At 45.4% G+C, this 20,273-nt stretch overlaps 2 protein-coding genes across 9 annotated transcripts in view; both read right to left on the reverse strand.

Annotated features, from left to right (window-relative positions):
- Positions 1–9,354, reverse strand: part of SEC31A (SEC31 homolog A, COPII coat complex component) — a 69,796-nt gene extending 60,442 nt beyond the window's left edge. For all 5 annotated transcript variants that reach the window (XM_040967452.1, XM_040967451.1, XM_040967450.1 and 2 more), the window contains exons 1-2: positions 9,211–9,354; positions 53–135 (exon numbers count right to left, since the gene is read on the reverse strand). In XM_040967452.1, the coding sequence (XP_040823386.1) occupies positions 53–131 (79 nt within the window). In that variant the 5' untranslated portion in view covers positions 132–135; positions 9,211–9,354. The remainder of the gene's footprint in view (positions 1–52; positions 136–9,210) is intronic.
- Positions 9,355–14,109: 4,755 nt separating this feature from the next.
- LOC121147362 lies at positions 14,110–20,267 on the reverse strand. Of its 4 annotated transcripts, XR_005882367.1 has the most exons (6): positions 19,818–19,924; positions 18,162–18,249; positions 17,750–17,823; positions 15,758–15,849; positions 15,324–15,396; positions 14,110–14,603 (listed from the first exon to the last, which is right to left on the reverse strand). XR_005882367.1 is itself a non-coding variant. In XM_040967184.1 (3 exons), exons 1-3 carry the CDS (start codon positions 20,207–20,209, stop codon positions 18,207–18,209), a joined length of 324 nt encoding a protein of 107 aa, XP_040823118.1. In that variant the 5' UTR covers positions 20,210–20,267; the 3' UTR covers positions 17,676–18,206. The 4 variants fall into 4 exon arrangements, 2 of the variants coding, with proteins under 2 accessions (XP_040823118.1, XP_040823117.1); XR_005882368.1 differs by lacking the exons at positions 15,758–15,849; positions 19,818–19,924 and having other exon boundaries at positions 18,162–18,979; XM_040967184.1 differs by lacking the exons at positions 14,110–14,603; positions 15,324–15,396; positions 15,758–15,849 and adding an exon at positions 19,969–20,267 and having other exon boundaries at positions 17,676–18,249; positions 19,818–19,857.
- Positions 20,268–20,273: the final 6 nt, after the last annotated feature.

A 20,273-nucleotide genomic window follows, 5' to 3' on the forward strand; every position in this document is an offset into this window, starting at 1 on the left:
ATGGGGAATAAAATAAACTGATTGCTTGCATCAACTGATCTTTTGAGCTTACCTGTAGCTAGGTAAATGGGGTGATTGTGGGCAGGGCTCCACGCCTGCATGGCCGTACGATCTACCTCCTTCAGCTTCATCCTGCTGGAGAGAACAGTTTACAATGAAGTATAACACAGAACACAGAAGCATATTTTACATAAGAACATATTGGATAAACAACATTAGCATCAATCCAGTGTCAATAATCCAAATTGGTTTAGATACATCATTTGTTGGGAATGTTCACACCTAGAAACAAGACAAACTTGGAAAACGTTTGAGGCCCACAGAGGGCTACAACAGACCAAGTGGCTTGAGTATTCACGACCCAAAAGCACCTTGGGTTTCAGCCTTCTGAATTTTCAAATACTTGTACAAACTTTACTACTAGTGCTCAAAGAGTTTTAGATGTTGCAGCACTTTGGATTTGAGGATTAGAGATGCTCAACCTGCAGTGCTTCCACTGGAAACTGCTCTACAGAAACAGTACAGAATAAAGAGATGAGGAATCAACTTTGCTGTACAAGTGCTTCTCAAACAAGGATGAGCAACTGTGTCTGTGGGGAAAGCAGCCAGGTCACAAGGTGCATCTCCGCAGAGCAGGAAGGTTCCATGCTAAGAGTGAGTTTAAAATGAATGTTTAACAAATTTACTACAAAAAAAAATATGGTAAGTATAAATATTTTAAAACCAAAAATGTTTGAAAGAAAGTTGGTCACTCCAAGCTACAAAACCACATGCCATCTTACAAAATTAAAATCATTTCAGTAGAAAAACTCAGGAGGTATGTTGCTACATTTTTCAACAATATTTCTGATTTTTTAAAAAATATTTATTTTGTTTTCATTGGAAAGGCAGATATACAGAGGAGGAGAGGCAGAGAGGAAGATCTTCCCTCCAATGGTTCACTCCCCAAGTGACCACAACGGGTGGAGCTGAACCAATCTGAAACCAGAAGCCAGGAGCTCTTCCGGGTCTCCCACGTGGGTGCAGGGTCCCAAGGCCTTGGGCCGTCCTCAACTGCTTTCCCAGGCCATAAGCAGGGAGCTGGATGGGAAGCAGGGCTGCCAGGATTAGAACCGGCGACCATATGGGATCCCAGTGCATGCAAGGTGAGGACTTTAACCACTACACTATCGCTTCTCGGCCTTTTGTCTAAGATCAAGTGTAAACACTACACTATCGTGCCGGGCCCAATATTTCTGATTTTTATATAAATACATTTTCATCACATAGTACTTTACTATAAGCTGTAATATAATTTAAATTACTAGTTCTACACCAATCAACACTTCAGCAGTTTTACAAGCAATGCTTAAATCAATGGCCACACACGTGTTATTTCATGCAGATAAGGATACCTACACATTTTCAAAAGTCAAGTTGCCAGGTTAAAGGATACATGCAATTTAAGTTTTGATAAATACTATGAAGTTAACTTCCAAGGCAAGCTTTTTACAACTGGAAGAGTAATATAAGTGGGCACTTCTGAAAGTTCATGGAAAAGGGGAATTTAAAGATTCCTATTTTGGTGTAAAAAGGTTTGAAAGCCGTATACAATTTTTTATAACACACAATCCCATGAACTTTTTAAATCCTACCCATATGAATGGTATTTGAAATTTTTTCTGCATCAAAGTAAAAAAAAAAAAAAGTTACACCCCCTCTAAAAGTGATTAAATGCATTGTCATTGGCTCTGGATGGCAAAGAAAGACAGCTCACTCCCCCTAATGTCTGCAAGATCATGGGCTCAGCCAGTATTCAAGGCCTGCGGTGTGCACAGCAGGACCCCAGTACTGAAGCTGTCAAGAGTCCTCTGCTTCCTCCTGAGAGATGCAGGAGCAGGAAACCGGATTCCTTTTTTTTTTTTAAGCATTATTTTATTTGTTTACTTACTTACTTATTGGAAAATCAGATAAACAGAGAGCGAGAGACAGAGAGGAAGATCGCCTGCTGATTCACTCTCCAAGTGGCTGCAATGGCCAGAGCTGAGCTGATCTGAAGCCAGTTTCCCATGCAGGTGCAGGGTCCCAAGGCTTTGGGCCATCCTTCACTGCTTTCCCAGGCCACAGCAGGCAGGTGGATGGGAAGCAGGACTGCCAGGACACAAACTGGCACCCATGTGGAATCCCTGCATGGGCAAGGCGAGGACTTTTAGCCACTAGGCTACTGGTGCACTATGAGATGTAGCAATTCAAGAGGCAACTAAACTGCTGCACCAAATACCCACCCACCACATAAACTTCTCGTCTCACTGCATGTTCCCTCCTATGATCAGCTCGTGTTCTACAGTCTTACAGTGTATTCTCCTCTCCACTTTTCAGATTTTCACAGACACAATAAGTGAAAAATATTAGCTCGGCATAGTTACAATCTACATTTCTCATAGTGCAGAATCTCTTTTTATGTGGATTAGGGAACACACCTATCCACTGCCATCTTTTTCTATTAACATCACTTGCCCATTTTCCTATTAGCAGGTCAAGACTTTCATGGGCTGGCCCAGTATGATAGCCTAGAGGCTGAAATCCTCGCCTTGCATGCACCAGGATCCCATATGGTCACTGGTTCTAATCCTGGCAGCCCCGCTTCCCTTCCAGCTCCCCTCTTGTACCTGGGAAAGCAGTGAGAGACAGCCCAAAGCCTTGGAACCTTACACCCACGTGGGAGACCTGGAAGAAGCTCCAAGCTTCTGGCTTTGGATTGGTGCAGCTCCAGGTATTGTGGCCACTCAGGGAATGAAACAACAGATACAAGATCTTCTCTGTCTCTCCTTCTTTCTGTAAATCTGAATTTACAATAAAAATAAATAAATCTTAAAAAAAAAAAAAGACTTTCGGGCCGGTCCAATAGTCTAGCAGCTAAAGTCGCTGCCTTGCATGTGCCAGGATCCCATACAGTCCTCCGTTCATATCCCTGATGCTCCACTTCCCTTCCAGCTCCCTGCTTATGTCCTGGGAAAGCAGTCAAGAACGGCCCAAAACCCTAGGACCCTGCACCTGCATGGGAGGAATGGAAGAGGCTCCTGGCTTCTTGGCTTCAATCAGCTCAGCTCCAGCAATCGTGGCCGCATGGCGAGTGAATTAACCAACGGAAGATCTTCCTCTGTCTCTCCTGCCCTCTCTATATATAACTTTCCAATAGAAAAGAAATCTTTTTTTTAAAAAAAAAAATCTTTTGCTACTGTGTACTTTTACTGTGTGCAAATATGTCTTTTGGTAATCAAGATATCTGGATTTTTTCTAATCCGTGCATCTGGTTCTAACTTTATAATTTTAAATAATTTTATTTAATGCCTTAGTCCTCTATTTCTTCACAAGGTTAACTAATGCTGTACTAATTGCACTGATGAAACCAATTTATGCAGTCTTACTGCTCTTCTCCAACTACACAGTTATACTCAACAGTGTTATCTTCCCCACTGTTTACCTTTGTACTGCGAAGCAGGCTTATACAGTTCCTAATTGATTTGTCAGCTGTAAATGGTGTCCTTGACTCAAGGCCTTTATGGAAGCAATAGTCCATAAATACTTTTTGTAAAATATATTTATTTTGTGTCCAGCGCAAAAGTTCAGTGGCTAAATTCTTGCTTTGCATGTACTGGGATCCCATTTGGGCACTGGTTCACATCCTGATTGCTCCACTACCCATCCAGCTCCCTATTTGTGGCCTGGGAAAGCAGTTGAGGACAGCCCAAAGCCTTGGGATCCTGCACCCGCACGGGAGACTCAGAAGAAGCTCCTGGCTCCTGGTCTGGACTGGCTTAGCTCCAGCCATTGCAGCCGCTTGGGGAGTGAATCAGCAGAAGGAAGATCTTTCTGTCTCTCCTCCTCTCTGTAAAATCTGTCTTTCCAATAAAAATAAATAAATCTTTTAAAAATTTTTATTGGAAAGGCAGATTTACAGAAAGGAGATACAAAAAGATTTTCCACTTTTCTTTAGTCCCTGCATCCACAAGGAAGACCTGGAATAAGCCCCAGCCTCCTGGCTTCTGTCTGGCTCAGCCCCAGCTACATGGCCATTTGGGGAGTGAATCAATGGATGAGCTATCTCTCTCCATTTCTCCCTTTCTGTATCCCTGCATTTCATACTCTGGTTTCTCTTCAGATAATATAAATCTTTCACCTTTTAACTCTGCCTTCCAAATAAATAAATCTTTAGAAATATCTATACAAATAATTCTCCAAATTTATACAATCTGCTTTTATTTGAAGATTGTTCAGATCCTAAAGATAAGGCAAAGAAGAGAACTCGCACAGGCTAGCAAGAGGCAGTGCTAAGATTTAAACTTACAAGTTAAGCACTTGGGTCCAAGTTTTTCTTTGTCACTTCCAAGAAGTTTGTACATCATAACTGCTAGGTTTTGGACACTGATTCTAATGTCAAAAGCCCCCCAAACACTTGGGAATCAACACTCTGGCCTCTAAGTTTTATGCTAATCACACTAAGAGGGGGGCCAGAGCTATTTCACAGGGGGTAAAGCTGCCGTGTGGGTTCTGGTTCCAATCCCAGTTGGTCCACTTCTGATCCAATTCCCTGCTATTGTGCCCTGGGAAGTAGCGGAGAATCACACGGGTCCTTGGACCCCTGCACTCCGGAAAGCTGGAAGAATCTCCTGCTCCTGACTCCAGACCAGCCCAGCTCCAGCTATTGAGGTCAGTTGGAGAAACCACTAGGTAGAAAATCTGTCTCTTCCCCTTTCTTTGTAACTCTGCCTTTCAAATAAGTAAATACATCTTTAAACACAATCACACTAGGAAGTCTGGAAATCATTTCAATAATGGTATTTGGAGGTACAAATTCTGGCTTGGGTTATCCCATGGTGGAACCCAATGACTGAAACCTGGCAGCTTTGGAAGAGACCACACAGACATACAATCTGTCTCCTGCCAAGTGATGCCCTGTGCCTCCTCAGCAATAATATCATCAACCAGAGGCCAAACCAATAGGGCCACTGGATCCTGGATCTGAACCACCAAAACCATAAGCCCCTTTTTTTCCATTATAAAGTTACATGCTTCTGATATTTCATTATAGTGACAAAAAGCTGAAGATACAATAGAAAGAATCAACATATAGAAGAAATGGTTAATGGCAAAGCACCTATCATGCACAATGCAATTAAGACGGAAAGAGCTGCATATCGGACATTGTGAGAATAAGGGAGCCAACACTGTGGTAAAGCCACTGTCTACAACGCTAGCATCCCATATGAGCACAGGTTCAAGTCCTAGCTGCTCCACTTTCAGTACAGCTCCCTTCTAATGTGCCTGGGAAAGCAGCAAGGGATGGCCCTAGACCTTGGGCCTTTGCACTCATATGAAAAGACCCAACTCAGGCTAACATGGCTACCTGGGGAGTGAACCAGGGAATGGAAAACCTCTGTCTTTTAAATAAATAAATAAAATCTTTTTTAAAAAAAAAGGGGGAGGGGCCCGGCAGCATGGCCTAGCAGCTAGTCCTCACCTTGAACATGCCAGGATCCCATATGGGTGTCGGTTCTAATCCCGGCTGCTCCACTTCCCATCCAGCTCCCTGCTTGCGGCCTGGGAAAGCAGTCAAGGATGGCCCAAAGGCTTGGGACCCGGCACTGGTGCAGGGTCCCATGTGGGAGACCCGGAAGAGGTTCCTGGTTCCCGGCTTCGGATCAGCGCAGCACTGGCCGTTGCAGTCACTTGGGGAATGAATCATTGGACAGAAGATCTTCCTCTCTGTATATCTGACTTTGCAATAAAACTAAATAAATCTTTAAAAAGATTTTTTAAAAAAGTTGTGGAATTAGGCAACTTGTCACATGGTTAAAAGCATGATTCCTGCAGTCAATCCTCACTTTGACCAGTGGCTGTGATCCTTAGCAGGTATGATACCTTGGGTACAGCATTTAATTTCTGAGTCCCAGATTCTATATTTGTGAAATGACAATGAGAATGACTAATTCGTGGGATATTGTGAAGTCTAAGTGAGATCATGCATTTACACATCCTAACTGCCTAGAACACAGGTTAGCGTTGTATGATGGCTATTTTGAAAAAGTATTGCTCTCATGAGATTAATCAAGAAAACTGCACATCTAAGATTATGTGGTAGGGGAACCTAGTTTTAAAATATGCAGGAAATTTTTAATGACTGGCTTTGAATGCTTACATTTAGAGTAACAGAAGTAGACAGAAGGGCTAGAAAGACCAGGTTCATACACAAAGAAAATTTTAAATTCTTAACTTTTTAAAGGACATTTTCCAGGGGGAGAAAAGGTTATAAGTGCCCTCGGAATGATTTCTAAAAGTATAAACCAAAATAACTAAAGGGGAAAAAAAATGGAACAGAATTGCACTGTCTCCCAGAGCAAAGGTACAAGGGCTACCTACTTGTGGCATGCTTAGTTAATGTGTAACACTGGCGCAAAGAGACAAGTTTACAAGAACACAAATTCCAACCAATTTAGAGATGTCTTTCTTGCCCCTGGTACTCAGTGCTCCGCCAGCAGCAATTCCACTGCCAGTCTGTCCTCATACAAGGTTCAGTGCCACCTGAAAAAACAAACCAAAACCCTACACAACGGCCGGGAAGCACCTCGTATGATCTTCATCTATGAGACACAGTGCCCCACTCCACCTGCTACCATTATTCTCAAAATTACAAAAATGTTTAAAAAAATCTAAGTCCACTGAGACACATAGGTTTGCCTTTCTTAGGAAAATTCAGCTAAATGATTTTCTTGAAGATCAGAAAGTTTAGAGTAAATCAAACCTTCCAAGACTAGCTTTAACAGCTTTGTTACCATTTAAAATAAATGATCAGAATTCACATGGCAAATATTACTACTTTCACCCAACACTATCTTACACAGAATATAAGCATAATGAAAGGGCATACTGTGAGGACAGTGGGTTGTTCACATATGCCATCCACAAGACCGCATCAGGCAAGCAGTTAAAGCAGAGTCTGGAGCCAGGACCCTGGCTCGGAATACCAACTCATCATAAGACTCCAGCTTTCTGCGTCTCCGCTCCATCCTCAGTAAAACACAGGCAACAACCCTATCTACAACACAGAGCTGTAGGAATTGGATAATGTGTTACTCAGAGTGCTTAGAAAAATTATGTGGAGGCCCCGTGTGGTAACCTAGTGACTAAAGTCCTCACCATGCAGCCGCTGGGATCAAATACAGTTCATATCCCTGATGCTCCACTTCCCCTCCAGCTTCCTGTTGGTGGCCTGGGAAAGCAATCAAGGACAGCTCAAAGCCTTGGGACCCTGCACCCGCAGGGGAGACCCAAAAGAAGCTCTTAACTTGGGAGCAACTCAGTTAAGGGCATTACAGTCACTTGGGGAGTGAACCAGATGCAGTATCTTCCTCTCTGCCTCTCCTTCTCTCTGTAACTCTGACTTCCCAATAAAAAATAAATAAATTTTTAAAAAGGAATAATTACATGGCACATGTTTGTGGCCCATAATGGTTACTATTACAGGAGTCACAGTGCAGCATGTCTATGCCAGCGAATCTTCAAAGTCTTAAGTTCAATACTAGAACTCCATTTGGTATGGCTCTGTCCACAGCTGCATTCAATTAAGTGAAAACTTTCTCTTTCTGCTCATTTTCAAAACACAAATTTTGTAAAGTAATACTAAAACCCCAGAGTCCTTTAAGCAATGCTATTAACAGAACTGACACTGACCTCAGTAAGTGAGAACAGAATCAGAACTTCAGACTCCCACACCTACCAACAACTGGGAGGCCTTGAGAAGTCTGTGAAAAAATGCAATTAGAAGATAAAATACATTTTGGTGCAAACCATTTCGTTTTATAATATATGCATAGCGAGCGCCCTTCAAAAATTCAGAAAAGATTTATGTTATGGGAAAATCATAGTCACATCTCAGGCAACCAAGAGCAAGCCAAAGAAAACTGACCAGCGTCCACACTGCCTGGTTAAAGGTGTCAAAATAATCTGTAAGGCCAGAAAATCTTTTGAGCAGCAATTAGCCTTAAAATGGTAACATTTCTAAAAACAATCTAGCAACAATGTGACCAGACAAAAAATTTTCATTTGGGATTTATAAGCCTGATGAAATTAGCAAACGTGTATGGGTTATGCTAGAACGATGATTCAATGTTTCATTACTCTCAGAATGGAGTAGAATCCCAAAAGATTATTCACAGCTCTTCACAGTTTAGATTTCTTTCTAGTCTTATGTTACTTTCAGAAAGGAATCTGTTTACATAAAATGGAATAACTGTATATGCCGCTCACATACATATTGTATTGTATGTAAATGCCACTCAGATTTCCCACGTCCCAAATAAACTGTCAATACCTATAACGTACATTCACAATTACAAGAACATTTCGTTTCTCCAACGTTCTTAAAACGTGCAAGACTTTCTCAGTTAATTACAAGACAAGGAGGAAAGAGCAGACAGGAGTCACGGAAAAAGGGAGCGCCTGCACTGCCCAGCCCCAACTTCGGGACGCACAGCAAAGGCCGGATGTTAGAAACCAAAGGCGAACCTCCAATTACAGACTGGATCGTGACGAGGAGTTTTTTTGAGATCACAGGACGCATTTGTCACACAGCCCATCACATCCTCGCAACTTCAAACAGACTACTTCTCTGAGTTTACACAAAAGTTTATAACGCCCTCTCGCCCAACGCAATGCGAGTACTTTGATTTTTTTTTTTTACAACCGTCTTATAATTAAACTTCATAGTAGGACAACTTAGTAGCAGTACCACAAAACACTTCCTGAGACTTCTTTGCCAGTACAGGCTGCGACTAGCAACTATTGTCTCCGGGTCAACGGCAGAAGCTTCCAGTCCCAACCTACGAACCTTCACATCATGACATCAGCTCAAACGAACGAAATCCTAAGCACACTGAGGAGAGGAATCCCAAGCTTGTTTTCCTGCCCTGGCCCTTGGAGACCGCACCTCTTTGTGCACCCGGGATCTGAGGGTCTCCGTTGACTGCCCATTAAAGTGCAGTTACCGGCCCGGCCGCGAGTCCCCAGCTGGAGGCCCGGCCAGCAGCGGGCGCGGACCGGCGCGATCCCCCAAGGAGCCGCCTCCCCGACGCCGGGCCCCAAACCGGCAGCTCCAGACAGGGCCTCAGGCCGGCGGGGACAGCGGTGCCCGAGGCCGGGGCTGCCCGGCTTCGAAAACGGCTCGGACTCTACCTCGAGGTTCGACAGCCGGACAGAGACGACGGGAGACGAGAGGCGGACACAGCCGGCGGAGACCCTCAGCGACCACTCCTGGCCTGAGCGCGGCGCCCGACCGAATCTGCCGGAATCCGCCGCTGCTCCTCCTCCCGAGGCCCAGGGCCACCTCCACGTTCCGCTTCAACGTGGCAGCCGCAGCCCCGCCCGCCGGCCGGCCGGCACTTCCGGGTACACGTCTCGCTCCGCCCTCCCCGCCGCACGGCCCGCCAGGGTACTTCCGGGAGCGCCGAGCGGCGCGGCGAGCGACGCTGGGAACTCGGGGCAAGGGGCAATGGAGCAAGGGGGGGCTGATCTTTGCGGTTTGACGCGCGCACGCGCCAGGCAGGCGACCTTTCTCTGCTGGGCGGCAGGGTGCTGGTGTGGCCAGCAGGATCGCGGGTGGAGGCAGAGCCCTGCGGGGCGTTTCCAGCTAGCGAAGGAACGCCACGTAGCACTGGTCCAGGGGGCGTCTGCAGCCACTGGCCACACTGCTAGCGCCGGCCAACTTTGAAAATGGGGCTGCGAGGCCCTCAGTGCCATTTGCTACTGGGCTCATAGGGCTCAATTGGGCGTCCTACACTGTTGTTTAAAATTTTTTTTCTGTATCTGGGGCAAAGGGGGAAATAGAGGGACAAACCCCACCTTGTCTCCCACCCACCCCAGGTCCCTGATGTGAGGCATGCTCCGAGAGTTTTGCTTAAGTGGTTTTGGTAGTTCAGCAGTTATGAATTGCTGTCAGTCTCACCAATCCAAGCACGATAAGGTTGCTGAAGAATCCACTGATTGACATAGTCCATCATAGTCTCCGTTTGCCCAGTTTTTCACTGCCAACATATGGTTGAGGTAGTTGATTGACTTGTTCTGTCCTCTGTTGTGGTGCCAGGTATCCTGTGCAGGTTCCGATGGATTGCCATATCCTCCATGTGCACCTGGTTATGCTCTCCACTGCTTTGTCTGAGCCTCTTAGGAGGCTCGTCTCTGGCGCTTGCACTCGATGGGAGACCATAGAACCTGCACTTCTCTTCATGGTTAGGGTTCTGAGTCTGCCAGTTCGATTGGAGAGATCCCAGATTCTTGTGTGTACTTGCAAGTACAAGGCACAATACAGTCCATCGCCCCAATCAGCTGGTGGTTGCAGTTGATGGGTCAGTTCTGGTTGCAGCCCTGTCTTCCAGCCCAGCCTGATTCTACCCCAGCACACACTCGGCCCTCACAAAAACCAGTGGGAGCTGCAGCTTAGTCGGAATGACCCACAAGAACCCCCACCAGGCCCATCCCCTACCCTGGTTCCCGTGCTTGCCAATATGTGCAGCAGACTAGTCCAGTCTGTCCCACATCCCATTCAGCTCTCATACATGTCAATGGGCATTGAAGCCTAGTTCAACCCAACCAACCCTGCTATTCCAGCCCACACGCATGCTGTTGAGTGCCTTTCTGTCTAGCCACCCCAGCCCCTATCCAGGTTTTTCTGCTCTCCAGTGGGAGTGGTAACCCAAGAGGGAGGTGCACACTATTTCCCTACTAGGCCACTCCAACTCCGGAATTATGCACTCTCCAGGTAGTTCTGGAGTTTAACTTGACAGATTAAGCTCCCAGTGCCAGCTTCTGCCGCCTGATGCTGCGGCAAGCCCAAGCAACCCTCATCCATTCTAATTTTTGCTTGCACCAGTCAGAAGTCATCCCAACCCGGCTTTTCCCTTATCTAGCTCTTACGAGGCCCACAGGAGTTGTAGTAGGGCGTCCTACACTATTGAGCTTAGAGACTTTCGAGGAAAACCAAGCCTTCGGGCCCAGATCACCGTGTGTCGTGGACATGTAGCCTCCACAATGAGGTACAGGTGACGTGAGAGATGCCAACTTCGCCGAGCTGGGATCCTTTGCAACCAGTTAGTAGCCCCTGAGCTCCAGGCCCCTTAGCACACACTCACAGGCCCTGGTGCCTGCAAGCTTCCCCTGGAGTTGTGGATCCAAACAAGTGCATGATCTGGATATCTGTCAGCCTTGGGGGTTTTATTTTAATGGAGAAGTCCAGAAAAACTACCCAGCAAAGTACCAAATCTGGACTGAACCCAGAGCAGGGATACGAGCTGGCATCCATATGGGACCCCGATGGTGCTAGACAAGGATTTAGCCACTAGGCTATTGTGCAGGGCCCAATGGGGTAATTTTTAAGGCAGGGATTCTAAACAGTGTTCCTGTCAACTGGTTCACTCCCCAAATTCCTGAAACCTCCGAAAGGATGTAAGATAAGCATGGCAGTGTGTATCACAGAGACCCAAAGTGCACACTAGCAGATTGACAAAAGGAACTAAAAGTTGAACCCATATGGGACATAGTCATCCCGAGTGGAGGCTTAATCCCTAGACTAAAAGCCCAAGTTGGTTTTTTATTGGCCAAGGAAGTCTGGTTTGGCCACCATAAAACCAGTGGAAGAGGGCCCAGCACAACAGCCTTGCGGCCAAAGCCCTCGCCTTTTACGTGTCATTATCCAATATAGGTGCCGTGTCATTATCCAATATAGGTGCCGGTTGTAATCACTGCAGCCCCGCTTCCCAACCAGCTCCCTGCTTGTGGCCTAGGAAAGCAACTGAGGACAGCCCAAAGCCTTGCGACCCTGCACCTGCGTGAGAGGGACTGGGAAGAGGCTCTGGGCTCCTGGCTTCAGATCAGCTCAGCTCCAGCCGCTGTGGCCACTTGGGAAGTAATTCAGCAGACAGAGGATCTCGGTCTCTCCTTCTCTCAGTACATCTGACTTTCCTCATTGACACCGACAGCTTCACCCTAGCTAGGATTCCCTGGTTGCATTACAGCAGCCACTTGTTGAATAGCAGAGTGCCAGCATGCCCAGAATCAGCTGTTTTCCACAACACTCCATCCAAATCCTGCAGATCTCTCCACAACACATCCTCACATGACTGGCAAAGCAAGGACAGCCTGTGGCTTGGCATCTGGGTACAAATTTCATGGACCATCCTTCTCTGAACGTGCAGCTCCACCAGAAAGTGAAACATGAATCAATTCATCCTGACTTCTGCCAATACCTGCCTTCTGACATACCAGTGGCTGCAAAATGTTTTTCAGTCTTACAGTTGTAACAAGTAATGTGAGAGTTTAGTCCCAAATGTTGGCTGTTTGGTTCGTTTAATCCAAAGTGAAAGTGAAAGTGAACACTTCATTACAACCAAAAGTGATATTTTAGTCCCAGTGCAATTTAAACTACAAGATGTAGAAACAGCTTTACCTTCTTTTATAGCCATGAGACATTCACTGATTCATACTGTAGCTTCATGAAGGCCTAAGCATCAGCCTATCTTTGCTGTAAGTATATTCAATTCTCTCTGATCACACTGAATTTTACTTGCAGTATTATCACTTTTCATTTCTTTGCTGACCAATTCCTTTTTGATTATCCACCATGTAAACCATCACATGAATTCAATCTCTGGGAAACAAAGAAGCATCGTAACTACGCACTTTGCTAAGTAAGCATAGTCAGTCACCAATCACTGGCCACATTTTATTTGCATAGATAAGAATAAAGAGCTAGTAGCAAAGCATATGCACCTATTCAGTTTATATTGTGTAACTGTTGTATTATTTAATGGTATTGTGGCTATCTAATATCACATACACTGGAAATGGGTAGAGCAAGACTAACTGAAAATACAAAAGGATATATTATGCTGGATCAAGCATTCAGATACTTCGATGCACAGTTCTTCAGATTAGGATTTGCAGTCTCAGGGACAGTCTTTCAAGAAGTTTCAGAAATCGGGCCGGCGGTGTGGCCTAGCAGCTAAAGTATTCCCCTTGAATGCACTGGGATCCCATCTGGATGCCGGTTCTAATCCCAGCAGCTCCACTTCCCATCCAGCTCCCTGCTTGTGGCCTGGGAAAGCAGTTGAGGATGGCCCAAGACTTTAGAACCCTGCACCCATGTGGGAGACCCAGAGGAGGTTCCTGGTTCCCGGCTTCGGATTGGCGCAGCACTGGCCGTTGCAGTCACTTGGGGAGTGAGTTATCAGACGGAAGATCTTCCTCTGTCTCTCCTCCTTTCTGTATATCTGACTTTGTAATAAAAATATATATATAAATCTTTTTTTAAAAAGTTTCAGAAATCTTGAGGTAAGCAAGAGTAAAATTCTGAACCAAATAAACACATCATGGGGCAGGAGCCATGGCCATGTGGAAGACCATTCATGTCCCAACCACTCTACTCCCAATCCACCCCCTGTTAATGGCATGGGAAAAGCAGCAGCAGATGGTCCAACTACTTGGGCCTTGTCACCCATGCACATGACCCAGATGAAGCTCCTGGCTTTACCTCTGGCCCAGTGCTGGTCATTGTGACCATCTGGGGAGTGAACCAGTGCATACAAAAATCTCTCCCTCTTTGTCAACAAAGACATAAAGTCATAAACAACAAAACACAAGGCATAAATGGCATGTGCACCCGACATGTGGAATAGCACTCAGTACCAAGTTTACAGTTCAGCCAACAGCAGCATAATACTCCAGTCATCTTTTTTTTTTTTTTTAAGATTTATTTTTTTATTATTTTTTCATTGGAAAGGCGGATAGACAGAGAGGAGAGACAGAGAGGAAGATCTTCTGTCTGATGATTCACTCCCCAAGTGAGCGCAACGGGCCGATGCTATGCCGATCCGAAGCCAGGAGCCTCTTCCGGGTCTCCCACGCGGGTGCCGGGTCCCAAAGCTTTGGGCAGTCCTCGACTGCTTTCCCGGGCCACAGGCAGGGAGCTGGAAGGGAAGCGGGGCTGCCGGGATTAGAACCGGCGCCCATATGGGATCCCGGGCGTGCAAGGCGAGGACCTTAACCACTTGCGCCACCGCGCCGGGCCCCAGTCATCTTTTATAAAGTGCATTTCTTTCATAAATCTTTCTATTAAAGGCTATAAGCAACATTTGTATTAGAGTTTTACAAACTTAAGCAGAAAATTAACTTTTGTCAACCTAAGTATTCACAACAGATCTTCACATTTAAGAAATGTCTACAACAAGCTTAATTATGAAAGAACTGACAGATTTGCAATATCCAGCTTCCTACCATCTTCTCATCTACAGTTCCCTAACGAAGCTGTAATTTGCTGCACAGTCATGTAGTGATACAAAGTAGAGTCATTTATATTTCAGTGCAAGGAGGCACTTCGCAGATTAGCTGAGAAGATTTTTGAGATGTGCGTATCACATATCCCAAGTGCCTAGGTTCAGACCTTGGCTCCACTTTTGATCCAGCTGCCCGCTCATGCGCACCCTGGGAGACAGATGATGCATCAGGCGGTTGTGTCGCTGCTGTCTACACGGCACATCTAGGTTGAATTTCCAAGTGTTTGGACAGATGGGAGTACCCTACAATAAATTTAAAAAGTATTTTTTTAATTTCAGAGGATGAAAGAATAACATCATTATTACTAAGAGAAACTGCCCTCCAATGATTATTCCTGAATCCAATATACCAACCCGAAAGTTACTTTTTTGTTTTTCATGATACAGTTCCATAGGCTCAAAGACTTCTCTTTTCCTCCCTCCCCATTTCCCTCTTTTTCACCTTGTTTTTCCTCATATTAACACAACAGCATAGTCTTTCAGCAACAGCCACAAGTCATCATTCTGCTATTTAACTGTATCATGACACTGTAGGCTTACACAATGGCATAGAGTCCAGCATCCTATTGTCAAGATATACTCAACAGTTTCTTTGGGAGTCCACCTTTCATTCAGGAGAAGATGTGCACATTGCACTGTGTCTTCCCTTCTCAGCATGACTGTCTCCCTTATACAATTACTCTAGATGAATATATGTATATATATATATGTATATATCTATTGGTCTTGTATTTTACATGAAGGTTGTCTTGTATCACAGAGAAACAATGATATTTGTCCTTTTGGGATTGGCTTATTTCACTTTTAAATCATAATTACCTTTAAAAGCTGAAAAGGAATTATTTTTACTTCAGGGTAAAATATCAACATTAAGCCTGTATGTCAGTTACATTCTAAATTTCAATTTTTTACTCATAACATTTTTATGTGCTTTAAAAAAAAAACTCATTACAAACGCCTTACCTTACTATATAAACCTTCAGACTCTGGATCCAATAAATCTGACAATGATGTTTGACATCCTCCAATTTAATTCCTAGGAAGACATTCAGACAGGCAAATCGACACACGGAAAACTGTACTGTGTGCGCATAAATATATCTCCCGATTGCTTTAATGTCCTCATCCAAATACATTAATCACAATCAATCAGAATGTGAACAGCAGTGGGAAAAGTTTAATCATTGGACATTTAATACTTTCTTTTAAAGCCCCATTGATGAAGTTTCCATTGCTGAGCTTTCTGCAAATGTGTAACAAACTGTATTTTAATTTTAATTTTCTATTGCTGAGCATTTAAGGCCCCCAATTACCATATGACTGGCAAAAAACTCAGCACAAAATTATTTCAGGGTAGGCATTTGACAGAACTATTAAGGACTTGAGGCTTCTTATACCTTGCATAACAGAATGCTTGGGTTCGAATCCAAGCTCTGCTTCCTAATGCATGCCCTGGCAACAACAGGGGAAGGCTCAGGCAGCCGTGTTCCTGCAGGTGATGAGAAGAACAACAGTTCAAAGCTTCTGAATCTCAGGCACTAAATACAATTTTCCCTTTCAGGTCTACTTTCACTATCTGACAAAATATTTCTCATGAAGCATGACAGAAATTAGTAAGAGGGGAGTGGGGAAAGATGTCAGTACTTGCAAAATGTACTATTTATACTAGATACAAGTGAAGCTCAAAGGAAAAGGCCAAACTGCTCAAGGATGCTGCATTTACACAACTGAACTATGTTTCTTGGACCCAAGCAATTATACCATATTCCTTGAGAAAACATTAAGGACAATGCTCAGCCATTCCAACTTAGCAGCAACACAAGCCAAAGGGTAAGGTGTGACAGCCAGCCTCCACATGTTGGTGCCCCAAATGACTGTCCCCTTACACAGTCCCTCCCAACCTGCACGAGCATGGCCTCAGTGAACAGGAAAAGGCAGAACATACAAGTCTTTCCACAGTTTTCAAGGACATGCTTCTTTCTTTAGACCCTATAACCTTACAAGAACACCGGATCAGAGCCACCAGTCCCTACCCCCAGATTCCTGACCCACACAAGTGCCAAGTTAACTGTGTGGTGGCTTAAAAACTAAGGTTAACCAACATCCACATCCATGTCCAAAAGGTACATGGAATCAGGCCCTGTGGCATGGCCTAGCAGCTAAAGTCCTCGCCTTGAATGCACCGGGATCCCATATGGGCGCCGGTTCTAATCCCATCCAGCTCCCTGCTTGTGGCCTGGGAAGGCAGTCGAGGATGGCCCAAAGCTTTGGGACCCTGCACCCGTGTGGGAGACCCGGAAGAAATTCCTGAATCCTGGCTTGGGATCGGCACAGCATCGGCCGTTGCGCTCACTTGGGGAGTGAATCATCGGACAGAAGATCTTCCTCTCTGTCTCTCCTCCTCTCTGTATATCTGACTTTCCAATAAAAAAATAAACCTTTTTTTTTTGTGACAAATAATTATGGTGGGCTTCAAAAACCACCAGGGAAAATATGAATTAGGAAATAACTGGGTGAATTTGAAAGGCTTTTGCAACAAACATCTTTCAAGTACATTTTCCAGACATTCTGAAGTACTGTCGTGATTACGTACAAGGGGAGCATGATTATTTTTGTCTCATCACAGCCACTAAGAAGATCTATGTTACAATCTACTTTGGGTTTTTAAAAACATTTATTTTTTTATTGGAAAGGCAGATCAGATCTACTGAGAGGAGAGACAGAAAGATCATCTGTCCACTGGTTTACCCCCTCAAACTTCTGCAACAGCTGGAGCTGAGCTGTCCCAAAGCCAGGAGCCAGGAGCTTCTTTGGGTCACCCTCGCAGTTGCAGGGTCCCAAGGCTTTGGATCATCCTTGACTGCTTTCCCAGGCCACAAGCAGGGAGCTGGATGGGAAGTGGAGCAGCCGGGACACAAACTGGCACGTATACAGGGTCCTGGTGTTTGTAAGGTAAGGATTTAACTGTTGCACTGGGCCCACAACCCACTTTTTATCTGAACTATTTTCCATTTCCAAGTTATTTGTATAGTTTCAAAAATGCATGATACATTCAAAACACACAGACAAGGATGAGTGTGTAGTGACTAAGGTGCTGGTTGAGATGTGTGTAACCCATGCAGAGTTACTACCTTCATGACTTGGGGCCAGTTCCTGAACCCAGCTCCCTGGTAAAAGGCAGACCCTGGGAATCACAGCTCAAAGTATTTGGGTTTTTAATACCCACGTGGGAGATCTGAATTGAGGATCTAGCCCTCAGCTGTGGCCTGGCCCAGCCCAGCTGCAGCTGTTATGGGCATTTGGGGAGTGAAACAGCAGGTAAGAGATTGCCTCCTATCTCTTTCTACTTTTCAAATAATTTTTTAAAATAACAAAGAAAGATACTCTACCTTCCCTGCACATTTTCAGTCATTATCTTCCAAAACCTATACGTCTTTCTCCGACATCTCCAGGAGTGCCACTTCTGAAAAGATTTTGATTAAAAACAAACACTTTCTGCATTTTCAAGGCCTTTTTTGCAAATCACAATTATCTTTAACACAGCTTACATATCCTCATTGAAGTAGTCAATAATCACAGCGGCTCATTATGTGAACAGCAGTGAGAAAGGTTTAATCACCGGATATGAAGCCCCTAAAGGAAGCAACAATACAGCCTGAGGATCCCACAGCAGAATCCACAACAGGGACCCAAAGCACGCAGAGGACAGAAACCAGTGTCAAGACAGATCCACACAACTCAAAACATGGCTCCCCAAGGGGTCCCACATGCAGACATACCGCAAACGCTGAGTGCACTGACCTCTTGTGGCGCCTGTAAGAATGAGCTGCTTTTATGGAATCACTCTTAGGGTATCTGTTGGGCCAAGCAGCCATTTTCAGGAACTGTTCTGCAATTAATAATTGGGAGAATATCGTCAGAATCACGTTGAGAACTACACTGTTTAATTTTTCTATGAGAGTTACAATAGTTGGAACCCAATTAGGCAGGACATAAAAAGCAGTCCTCACTTCACATGCTCAACTGACAGCAACATTTTCAACAATAAGGAAGAATTAGCCGTGATAATCAAAAACCCCCATCTGGTATATACCCAAATGTCGACCAACTGAGCAATGGATAATTCTATTGCTGTACAGCCACACGATGCAGTTAAAACTCATCGGTACAGGAATGAAGGCCCGATGACATGCTACACCGTGGGCCCAGGCACCATTCTGCCAAGTGAAAGAAGCTGCTCATCAAACACCATGCATTCTAGCTAATGACTTCCTTATGGACCAAACCTAACGGGGCAAATCCACAAAGACAGAAAGTAAACTGGTGCTTCCTAGGGACTGGAGTTTGGGAGGTGAGCGGAAGCACAGCTGGTTAGAATGGATCTCCCTTCAGGGGTGATAAAAGGCTCTCCCATGGACTCAGAGGTCAGTTGTGCAGTTGGCGCACAACAAATTCGTACACATCCTACAAATCACTTTACTGTACATATTCCAAGTCAGTTTTATGGACTAGGAATTATCTCAATGAAATTATTACCCAAAGAGGGCAGCCGATTTTCTCCTTAAAGACAACTGAAGGGCTAGTGATGTGGTTCCACTGGCTAATCTTCCACCTCCAAGCACCAGGATCCCACATGGGTGTTGGTTTGTGTCCCGGCTGCTCCACTTCCCATCCAGCTCCCTGCTTGCGGCCTGGGAAAGCAGTCAAGGACGGCCCAAAGCCTGGGGACCCTGCATCTTCATGGGAGACTCAAAAGAAGCTTCTGGCTCCTGGCTCTGGATGGGCTCAGCTCCAGCCTTTGTTGCCACTTGGGGCAGTGAACCAGCAGATGGAAGATCCATCTCTCCTCTCTGAAAACCTGCCTCTTTAATAAAAATAATTAAATCTTTAAAAAACCTGAAAAAGCAGTGTTATTTATTTTTACTTTACTGCAATTAGGCGTTATCTGGTTGAGCGCTGTATCTGCAACCAATAGTCCAATCAACTGACACTAATTAAACTCAGGCGCTATCCGCACAGGCCGGCCAGCATTGGCCCCTCATCTCCCTGATCTCAATTTCCAATCTCATGGACCACCCTCAGCCGAAGCTCAGTCCATCCCAATCGGATTCAATTACAAGCCTCCTGTTGATAGGCCCAACAGGTGAGAAAGCCAGACTTTACCTTGAATATTGTTTTCAGCTGGAACCTTTGCAAAATGCACAGAAAGGGCAAGACAGAAACAAATGAATGCAATGTTTCCTTCTATGCAAAGCTGAGCGAAAATAGAGAAGAGCCAACTCAACCCCCGTTCCAGCATCTTCTCACTCGCAGCCCACACCATCTGCCCGCAGCGGCCACCGCAGGCCCTGACCCCATTTTCTTCTGAATTCGCTCGTTTCGATCAGGAGTTCGCTGACGAAAAGCCAGCGGCTCCTCTCATCAGTCAGTCTCTCGAGCCAGTCTGGAACCACGCACCTGCCGCCCACGACTCCTGCGTTTTCTCCGCATCTGAAAGCTGCAAGGGAGGGACAGGAATCTCAGACCATCATTTTTGCCTCGACTTTGTCTTCCAGATTTCGTTCCCCATTCCTCATCCCTCCCTCTTATCCTCAGTTCTAAATCGCACCCTGGTCCCGTCGCCGCGCGCTGGTCAGCCCCTCCCGCTTCACCTCGGCAGGCTCCATCTCCAAATAAAAGCCGATGGCACCGGATTGAACCAGAACCGGTGAATACAAAAGGAACAACTTCAGAGCACGACAAAGCCCGCTCCCCAACCCCCTGCCGAGTAGGAGCAGTGTCCAAGTGCACGTCCCTCCCACCGCACCGACGACCTTTTTCATTGGCTGTTGCGACGCGACGTGGCTCATGATTGGCTCCAGGGCCGAGCGGGGCGCTGACTGACAGGCCACCTAGGCCCGCCTTTCTGTATAA

Source organism: Ochotona curzoniae, unplaced genomic scaffold (assembly GCF_017591425.1).
Source record: "Ochotona curzoniae isolate NIBS_2020 unplaced genomic scaffold, NIBS_Ocur_1.0 scaffold_4506, whole genome shotgun sequence".
Classification (NCBI taxonomy): Eukaryota; Metazoa; Chordata; class Mammalia; order Lagomorpha; family Ochotonidae; genus Ochotona; species Ochotona curzoniae.

Bases quoted from the DNA above. Each gene is read 5' to 3' on its own strand.
- LOC121147362 (XM_040967183.1), bottom strand. From the start codon at position 20,209: ATGAGCCACGTCGCGTCGCAACAGCCAATGAAAAAGGTCGTCGGTGCG. The intron at 19,858-19,968 runs GTGCGATTTAGA...CCTCCCTTGCAG, and splicing joins CGCGCGGCGACGGGACCAGG to CTTTCAGATGCGGAGAAAAC.